Source organism: Orycteropus afer, unplaced genomic scaffold (genome assembly GCF_000298275.1).
Source record: "Orycteropus afer afer isolate SDZICR_OR568_19922 unplaced genomic scaffold, OryAfe1.0 scaffold00065, whole genome shotgun sequence".
Lineage (NCBI taxonomy): Eukaryota > Metazoa > Chordata > Mammalia > Tubulidentata > Orycteropodidae > Orycteropus > Orycteropus afer.
In genome coordinates, this window is record NW_006921652.1 from 11,098,819 (window position 1) to 11,109,163 (window position 10,345).

General features: G+C 46.7%; 1 protein-coding gene across 1 annotated transcript in view; it reads left to right on the plus strand.

Annotated features, from left to right (window-relative positions):
- The window catches only part of DYSF (dysferlin), a 273,717-nt gene that overhangs the window by 58,178 nt on the left and 205,194 nt on the right, over positions 1-10,345 (plus strand). Inside the window, exon 4 of the mRNA XM_007940120.2 lies at positions 924-1,029. Within this exon, the coding sequence (XP_007938311.1) occupies positions 924-1,029 (106 nt within the window). The remainder of the gene's footprint in view (positions 1-923; positions 1,030-10,345) is intronic.

Sequence of the window (10,345 nt, forward strand, 5' to 3'; positions counted from 1 at the left end):
TTTTCACGCAAATTCTTCTGCTAGTTGGGGTTTAGTCCAAATCTGCATCCTTTCCTTCAAGGCTCAGGGGTCCAAGATTATCTTCTGTGTCTGTATTTATTGGTTTCCCTTTTCTTTGTTGAAGAGGGTCTGTGCAATCCTTCTGCCTAGTCCGCCATCTTGCCTGGTTCACTTTTAAAGAAATCTTTTCATGCACATGAGAGTTTGATTTTTATGAGGTCCCAATCATGTAGTTTCTCTTCTGCTGTTAGTGCATTTTGGGTTATGCTTGATAGTCTATTTATGTCAGGAAGACTGGGCAATCTACTTCCGTAAGATTTACTGCCTCGGAAATCCAAAGGTGGTCTCTATGAATTGGAATTGATTCGATGGCAGTGACTTTTTTTTTTTTTAAATTTGAAGACAGGTAGGTTTCTTTGTGTTTCATTTACAGTCTTTGCTGGCTGGGTCCTAGGAACTAGTAGAGATGGCCTGGGTAGACAGGGGTTCTGTGAGATGCTGAGACTCAGGAGCAGTGAGAAACTGGTGATAGTGAGGTCTGATAGTGAGAAACTATTGCTGCTTTCAAGAGATGCTGACCTGTGGAATGTCAAGGTCTGATAGGGAAGACAACTCTTATCCTAGTCTGATAGCAGTGCAGGACTAGGCCTCTGGGGAACAGCAGAAAGGGGTCAAGGTGAACAGTAGATGTGAGGGGAAATATCACTTATCCTTTTCCTAAACCTGATCTTCTCAGAGCCTGGCCTGCCAGGATTGGTGCACAATAGTGACTGGGTCTAGGGTGGAGGTGGAGGGGTCCCTTAAAGAAGACTGTGGTGTTCTAGATCACCTTTGTCTGTATGGCAGTGGTGGGATGAGGATTATGGCAGGAAGAGCCAGAAGCTTTAGGCTATTTTTCTACATTCTACTTTTCTCTTCTCCAGGTTCCTGGGAGAAGCCAAGGTCCCACTCCGGGAGGTCCTTGCCACCCCCAGTCTGTCTGCCAGCTTCAACGCACCCCTGCTGGATACCAAGAAGCAGCCCACAGGGGTAAGTACCCATTAGGCCTCTGTCCTAGGCTGGCTTCTGGTCTGAGGCCTTCTTTGGTAATTCCCTTCCTGGACCTTGCTTTCTGACCCCCAAGGTGTGTTGTAGTCCACCTACCAGGAACCAAGCCTGAGTTTTGGGGTGCCTGGGAGGAGCACTGGGCCTAGAGACTGGGATGCGGAGCTCAGGCCACAGAACTGCTCTCTTCTCACTGTGTTCCCAGCTCCAAGTCACCCTTGCCTCACATCAGCTTGGCAGGCACCTGGGTCTTATCCTGTCCACTTGGCCATCCCTCTTCCCCAGAGGGTGGCATGGTCACCTCCTGGGATTGTTATTTTGGTAGAAACCTGATGTCTTCCCAAGCCTCCTCCTCAGCCTTGGCACCCCTGTCTCCATGGCTGACCTTCATGGCCCAGTCCTTTCTCCAGATTTGGAATATCTGAGTCATCTGGGTCATAAATGACAAGGGAAAGGAGACAGACATGTCTCTTGCCTGCCCACTGGGACCTGTCAGACCCCTTCCTTTTCCTCCAATGTTCTTCCTGCCCTACCCCAAGCCTTCCCAGTACTCTCTCGGTTCAAGCAGATAATTCCCGGCCATCATCTCTGGCCTCCAGTTATTTTTAGTAAGCTAAATATACTTTGCGGAGTTCTTTCTTCCTGGTCAGTGGAATTCCTGACCTTCCTTCTGGGTCAGTCCTGTCTTCCAGGATGTACCAGGGAACTACTGATTTGGAAATACTTCCTCCCAGTGAGGAATGGGGAATTATGGGACCTGAGTTCTCTCGGACTGTGTGTGTGTGTGTGTGTGTGTGTGAGAGAGAGAGAGAGAGAGAGAGAGAAAGGCAGGCTGGAGACTCTTGGCTGGTTTGGGGAGTCAGGAAGTAGCTTTGCATGGAACCACAGCTGGGTACCTGGAGAAAGGGGGTGACTGACTGAAGTCACACATTGAATCCATATCCAAATAGGGACATGGATCAAGGGAGCCTCTCCAAATTCTCAGAGGTGAGAAGGGACTTGGATGGACTCCTAGTTTACTGGACAAATAGCTCATCAGCTCTCTGATGCTAGAGTTTTCTCCTAAGGTATCTTTGGCCAGTGATGGCTAGGATGCTTCCTTGAGAGGGAGATGCCTACTTCCTGGGAGAATCCATCCATTTCTCAGACAGCATTCACTGTTAGAATATTCTAGTTAGTGCAGTATGCACTGAGCCTACCTTTGTCACTTCCTGAATCCCCTCTTATCCTTCCCACACTTCTCTTTGGAGACCAGGAAAACGCTAGAAACTTCTGGGACGACTCCTCCAGGGGATCCCCAGGAGGCCACTGTTATTGTTAGCTGCCATTGTGTGGCCTCCAACTCCTGGCCTTGCTTCCTAGTCTGTGTGAGTCGGAAGCTTCGCTGAGACTTGTTCAGCATCATCACAGTGTGTGAACCTCCACTGTCTGAGAGATAGGCGGTGGCTGCACATGAGGTGCACTGACAGAGAATTGAACCTGCATCTCCTGAATGGAAGGCAAGAATTCTACCACTGAACTACCACTGCCCTGATAGAGGGCAATGCCCAACCCTAACCACGTAGAGCACTAATGCAGGAGTTGTAGGCATCATGGCAGCTGCTGACAGCAGTCAGTGTTTTGAGTCAGGAGATCTGCTTCTTGCTTCTTTATCACATCTCAGGGATGAGGCTGCCTACTTTGCCTGTGTTGGGCCCCAGTGCCTCAAACCAGGGTCTCTCACTTTCTTACTGAGATGTTCAAACACCTCTCCATTCCATCTGTGGCATCGTTCCTTCCTCAGGTTCTTCTGTACCTGCTCCTTTCCAAGTTTAAAGGCTCATCCAGCCCCTGAGACAGAGCTTTTCACCCCTGGCCCCTGTCTACAGGGCTCAGCCAGCTGGTGCCCATCCCCTGCATGCCTCTTCTTTCCTCTTGCTCCCTGTTTCCACACTCTCTCTGTCTGGATATCACTGTTTGGGCTTCATGTTCACCATCTGGGAATCTACTGTCTTCTCTTCCTTGGGTTGGGTGCCCTGGTAGTTTGCAGGGCTTGAGAACCCTTCACCAACCATGTGTCCAAGAAGGATGTGTGAGAACTAGAGGATGATGAGTGGGAGGAGGGCCAGGGCCTCGTTGGTTTAGGCAGAGCATAGATTCGGAGAGGTGGCACCTCCTTCCCTGATGCCCAGGAGGTAGCTCTGGCCTGTGGAGAGGACCCAGGACCAGATTCTGGTCCCAGATAGCTCTAAATCACTGTGCAGCCTCAGGAAGGTCCTGAGCTCTTCTGAGCTGGGCTTTGTGCCTGGAATCTGGGGCTGGGTGTAGTGCAGTGGAAGGCACAGGAAACTTGGGATGTGCTTGGAAGGTACAGAGAGCCCTGCAGAGGAGCCAAGAGTTCTCATTGGCTGAACTGAGGGTGGGCTTACTGGCCATTCACTGAGGCTTCACTTCTGGGTTGGGGCTGTGGGGCAGAGCATGCTGGGATTCTCATTTGTTTACAGCCTGGATCCACTTTGAAGGCTGAAAGGACCTGCTGAAGGAGTGACAGTAATGAAGAGTCTGTGGGATCCTTAGAAAACCCTAGAAGAACTGAGAGAAGGAGGAGAGACCGGCAGAGGTGTGAGGCCCTGCTGCATCAGTCTGTTGCTTAGTATTCTCACCCAAGTCCTTTCAGATAGGGCATACTGGGGTGTATGCCATGGAAGATTCCAAATCTACCCTTAGACAGCTTCCAGACTAATGGGGGCCCATTTGGGTGCTGGGTACACATGTGGGAAAGAAGAACATACGTTATGTAAGTTGAGAGCAACTTACTAATGAGAGCATGCAAATGAAATGAAAACTGGTGGTATTGCCTCAACTTTAAAAGCTTTAAAAGAGTCATATCAGAAAGGGAAACTCACAGGTGACAAGAACATATGAAATCTAGTGGTGTGGTAGGGTCAGATAGCCAGGAGGATACTGCATGTTGAGAGCAGGGACCAGAGGTGGCAGACACAGTGCTCTCTGGTGAATCTCTATTTTCTTGAAGAAAATAGCCACCCCTACATCAGTTCAGAGCTCATCTTACCCTCCAGCAGGTCTGGAGGTTGTCTGAGGAAAAGCTAAGTGAGACCCAGGCACATAATGGGGCTTGCCTGCCCACTCATGAAGAAGTGAGAGTTGGGGAAAGATGGGATTGGGCTGGTCTAGGGTTTGGTCTTGTAGAACTTAGTGTTGGAGCTGTGGCCCATGAGGTAGGTGGCAAGCAGTGGAGCTGAATATGGTAGGATTGGCAAAGAGCCCTGGAGTCTAGCCATATATAATATATAGCCTTTTGGGGGCCAGGGGCCTGGGAGGATCTGATGATCCCTTGCCTTGCCTTTGGTTTCCTGGGCCCTCTTAGCCTAGGGACCAGATAGAAACCTCCAGAATTCTGCTTCTGCTGGTATTGTTGAGTGTGGATCCCAAGATGGCAGGCATGAGGTTACCCTGCTCTGCCATGTGTTTTGGTGGACATGTGACAGATAAGCCTTGTGGTAGGATATTATGAACTGTGTACCCCAAAAATATGTGTTGTAAATGCTAACCTCTGGTTTTAGGAGCTCTGGTGGTACAGTGGTTATAATCTCATTTCTGAATGAGTTGTCTTTGTTATGTTAATGAGACAGGATTAGTGTAGGGATTTTGAGATATAAAAGAGCTTAAACAAGCATGTGAGAAGCAGAGATGAGGGAAGAGAGATGCCAAACTACAGGAAGATTGCTCAGGAGCAGAAGCTCAAAAGAGACAAAGACCTTCCTCCAGAGCCGACAGAAAGAGAAAGACTTCTCCTATAGCCAGAACCTTGAATTTGGACTTTTTGTCTCCTAAACTGTGAGAAAATAAATTTCTGTTTGTAAAAGCCACCTACATGTGGTATTTTTGTTATAGCAGCACTAGATAACTAAGTCATAGGATAACCCCATGGTGATGCCAGGGCTGGAGACTGAGGAACTGGCTGTTAGCTGGGGTATACTGACGTCGAGGGCCTTGAAGAGGGTCCCACTGGGGGCCCTAGGCCAAAGTCATGTGGTCCAGGAAAGCATGGAGGTCACACATGTTCCACAGGAAGAAAATCTCAGTTCTGGTTCTGGTCTGGAGAAGGAGACAAGAGATAAGGTATGGTGTCATGGTGAGGGTGTGAGCTTTTGACCCTGGATGTGGCCCGTTGACATGCCTCCCTTCCCTCTAGATCCCCAATAGAGCTAGAGGCCTCCAGCATTAATCATGCCTGGTCCTGAAGCAGGTGTGTGAGTGGCGCAAAGGGTTTGCTCTTGCCTACTAGCCTAAAGGTTGGCTGTTTGAACCCACTCAATAGCATCGCAGAAGAAATGTTTGGCAATCTACTTCTGTAAATATCACAGCCAAGAAAACCCTATCATACAGTTCTACTCTAACCCATGGGGCCTCCATGAGTCGACTGTGGACTCCATAGCAATTGGATGTTTTTTTTTTTTTATTTGATCCTGAAGCAGGAGCCTGCCAGGAGACTGCTTCCTGGTGGTGAGATCTGTTCTAGATCATGGACTGTGTTCTATAGCCCCAGGGATACATACATACTCCTGTGGATCCTTGGACCATACAGAAGATGATCCAGGCTCCGTGCTGGAAATCTAATTCTAAAGTGTCTGGGGCCACTGGCATGCTGCCAATTCTTTTGAAGGTTAGTCTGGGGCTGTCAGTGTAGAGGTCCTTGATCTTAGGAAATGCCAGGAAGGGCTACATGGATGGTCTTTGGATTCTGGGTCTCCTGTTCCGTTGGGCTAAGGTGCTGTCACCTTGACCATGTGTGGAGTAGGTACAGTTCTGTGGCTTCACCTCTGCACAGAAATGTGCATCAGAAGCCCCAAGTGGTGTGGAGGAGGTGGGTAGCGGGACAAGTACCTAGAAATAGGAGGGGATGGCCTTCAAGGGGATTTGGTTTTATGGTTCTCCAGTCACCAAGGGTTAGAACAACCTGAGGCCTGAAAGGGGCTGACGGGCAGCTAAGAGGTGCTGCCTTCAAATTGTTGCTCAAACATCTTCACCTCCCTGGGGTCTACTCCTGCTCTCCTGATTCCTCTTACTTTTTCTTTTCTTTCTAGTAAATTATATAATTTATGTGTTGGTTTCATTTATTGTTTATTGTCAGTCTCCTCTGCTAGGATATCAGCTCTAGGAGGTCAGGGGCTTTGGTTTTGTTCATGGAAGTATCCTAGTGTTTTAAATAGAGTTTGACCCATAGCAGATGCCTGCTATGTATTTGTGGGGGAATTAATAAGCTAATTAATGAATGAATGGGTCAGGCCAGATTGGTTAGTCAGGCTTCCATTCCCTGGCTCTCATACGCAGGCCCAACTGAGCTGAGCCAAGCAAGCACCCACACAGGGCTGGCTTCATGAGCAGTTGCACAGGGCCCCACAACTAGAAGGGTCTGAGTTTGGCTTAATATTCTGTTGTTACCGTACTGAAATTCTTAATCATTGTCGAACAAAGGGCCCTGTATTTTCCTTTTGCACTGGGCCTGCGTACTATGTAGCTGGTCTTGACCCCACACTACTCCTGGAGGGTAGGAATCAGTACAAGTAGGTGAAGGTTTTATTGCTCTCTGCTGAATGAGATTCCTGTGGTTATAGCAGAAGCAGATCTCCCAGATTTAAAAACACATTTAGTCCAAAATAATTTAAGATTTACAGAAAAGTTGCAAGAAGAGTGCAAAGAGTATTTTATCCTAAACCATTTGAGATGACTTGATTGCCAACCTGTTGGACCATTTCCTACGATGACAGCCGTTCTCATAACCACACCCCAACCTTCAAAATGGGGGAATTAACATTGATGTAGCTCGACCAAGGAGCCCTGGTGATGTGATGGCTTGTCTGCTAACTGAAAGGTTGGTGGTTCAAACCCACCCAACGGTTCTGCAGAACGATCTGGCGATCTGCTCCGGTAAAGATTGTAGCCTAGAAAACTCTAAGGGGCAGTTCTTCTGTGTCACATCAGAATCGACTCGATGGCATCTAACAACAACAAGCAGGACTACCATCTGATGCACAGACCCCATGCAAGTTTCACCAAGTTTATCAACAGTGTCCCTTATAGTAAAAGGAGTCAAATAAGGATCATGTGTTACATACACTTAGTTGCCCTGTCTCTTAAGTCTCCTTCCATCTGGGGCCATTTCTGACACTCATAACCTTGTGACCTTGACACTTTTGGAAATGCAAGCCAGTTCTTTTGTAGAGTGCCCCTCACTTTGGGTTTGTCCGATGTTTCTTCATGATTAGATTTAGGTTGTGCATCTTTGGCAAGAACATAACTCAAATGATGCTGTGTTGTTCTCATTGCATCCTATCAGTTGGCACAATTTTGACTTAATTCATGACTGTAATATTAACTTTGGTAACATCAGCTGGATTTCTCCACTGTAAATAACTTTTCTCCTTTCTAATCAGTAAGAAGTTTGTGGAAAGGTACTTTGTGACTCTGTAAATATATCCCATTCCTCGTGCAACTTTTACCCACCAGATTTAACACCGACCGTTGTTTCTTGTTTGACTTCATTATTACTTTGATGGATGCTAAATGGTGATGTTCTAAATCAGCTGTTTTTTCCTGCATTAATCAGTTGGCATTCCACTGTGAGGGAAAGCTTTCTCCTCTCATTTATTATTTATATCCGTATGGATTCATATATTCCTGTTTTATAATAGAATATTTTCTTAATAATATACTCCAAATGTAACATTAACATCCAAGTTTTAGAATAGAATGTTTTCCATGTTCTTATTTTATTAAATGACTTACAATCTGTTACTGTTGTTGTTATGTGCCGTCGAGTCGGCCCCAACTCATAGCGACCCCTCCTTGGGTTTCCGAGGCAGTATACAGAAGTAGGATTGCCCAACCTTCCTTCTGAGGAGTGGCTGGTGGGTTTGAACCGCCAGCCTTCTGGTTAGCAGTCAAGTGCTTTAGCCACTATGCTACCAGAGCTCCTTAATCTGTTACTATCATTATTTATTTTAATGTTAAATTGTCCCAGCTTTGGCCAGTGGGGGCCGATGAAAGCTGATGTCTGTGTCCTTTTCGTATGTCTCTGTCATTCTTTCAGCGTTTTTCTTGCACGAAATGATGTTCCAGGCTCATTTTGTACCTTCCTTGTCTTAGCCCTGAAATTAGTTACTTCTCCAAGGAGCTCAACTTGATTTTGGATGGAGGGAAAAAAGCCCTGGGACAGGTTTAAAAACGCGGATGCCCAGACTCACCTGACCCACCGCAGCCGTACTGAATGGAGATCTCCAGGAGTTAGGTGTAGGTGTGGGTGTGGGCGGGCCTGTACCCCGGGGAGCTGTTCTTTTCTCTAGCTTGCGGGAGCTTTCTGTGCGGGGCGCACTGGCTGCTCAAGTGGCGACCCCTGGTGGTGGTTCAGTGTCTCGCAGTGGCGGTTATGGCAATACCTCGAATCCTGTATTTAAAGGGGCACTTGACTGCTAACCAGAAGGCTGGCAGTTCAAACCTGCCAGCCACTCCTCAGAAGGAAGATTGGGCGATCTACTTCCGTAGTGATACTGCCTGGGAAACCCAAGGAGAGGTCGCTGTGAGTCGGATCCAACTACACGGCAGTGAGGTTTTTGTTTGTTTAGTTGCCTTCATGGACCTCCTCCGGTATCTCCAGGGATGCAGAGCTGCTCTGGCGATGCTTCCTAGGGTGTTCATATCCCCATCTCCCCACCGGTCCTGTCTATCTTTAGTCTGGCTGCCTCTGGGGCCCTCCAATCAGGAGGGTTCAAATTTGAGATTCTGAGAGATCTGGGACCTTCAGCCCTTCCGTCTGGGAACGAGTTTGCTCCAGGAGAGGGTCTATCATTGTTTCCTGGATATCAGGAAAATATTCTGAAAGACAAAACAAACAGAAAGGCTTTCATTTTAAGGATAGTCATTTTAGTTTCATCATAACAAAAATTTCCTGAACATCCCTAACTCTAATATTACTCAGTAATTTTTTTTTTTTAAATTGTTATTTGGGTGACAGTTTATAGAGCAAATTGGTTTTCCATTCAACAATTCATAACGTTTTGTTTTGTGAAGTTCATTGCAATCCCACAGTGTAACAGCACTCTTCCCACTTCCTCCCTGTGTTTACCATTTCCCTTCATCTTTCTTTCCTATTCCTTCCTATCGTCTTAGCTTTATCCCTGGGCAATGCTGCCCTTTTGATATCATATGATTGGTTGTTCAAATGAGTGCATACCTCCCTGGTGTTATTGTTCACCTTATAGGCCTGTCTATCCTTTGGCTGAAAACTGAGCCAAGGGGTGCGTTCAGTTCCTGACCTGAATGGTGGCTAAGAGCCCTAGTCTTCGGGGTTCCACCAGTCTTTATAAGACCAGTAAGCTGGTCTTTTTCATGATTTTGACTTTTGTTCTACATTTTTCTTCTACTACATTTGGGACCACCTATTACGATCCCTTTCAGAGTGGTCAGCGGTAGTAGCTGGGCACCATCTAGTTCTTCTGGTCTCAGAGTTGTGGAGGCTAGAGTTCACATGGTCCATTAGTCCTTTGGACGAATGTTTCCTTCCATCTTTGATTTTCTTCAGTCTTCTTTGCTCCAGATGGGGAGAGACCAGTAGTTGCACTTCAGATGGCCGCTCACAAGCTTTTAGGACTTCAGTCGCTACTTTGTGGACTATGTTATGCCAGTTGACCTTGGTGTCCCTCAAGACTCTGATCTATTACTCAGTAATATTATGTATCCAGTGAATTATGCTAGAGCTGCTCAGATTATGCATCAGTAAAAATGATGTTTATATTTATAAAAGGTTCATCAAAACCTGGGGAAATTTAATTTAATTTAATTTCTTAAATAAAAGAAAATATGTTGTTTTATTAAATCAGTTATGACTTAGTGACCCTGTAGGACAGAATAGAGCTGCCTCGTAGGGTTTCCTAGGCTGTAATCTTAATAGGAGCAGATTGCTAGGTCTTTTTTTCCTGCAAAGTGACTGGTGGGTTTGAACTGCTGGTCTTTTGGTTAGCAGCCAGGTGCTTAACCATTGTACCACCAGTGCTCTAGGGCCCTATATTTTATATACTGCATGTTGTTGTTGTTATGTGTTGTCAAGTTGGACCTGACTCATAGCGACCTCTCCTTGGGTTTCCGAGGCAGTATCACTACAGAAGTAGATTGCCCAACCTTCCTTCCGAGGAGTGGCTGGTGGGTTTGAACTTCCAGCTTTCTAGTTAGCAGTCAAGTGCCTTGGGCACTATGCAACCAGAGCTCCTTGAGGCTATATAGAAAGCTCAAATACTGGCAGGAG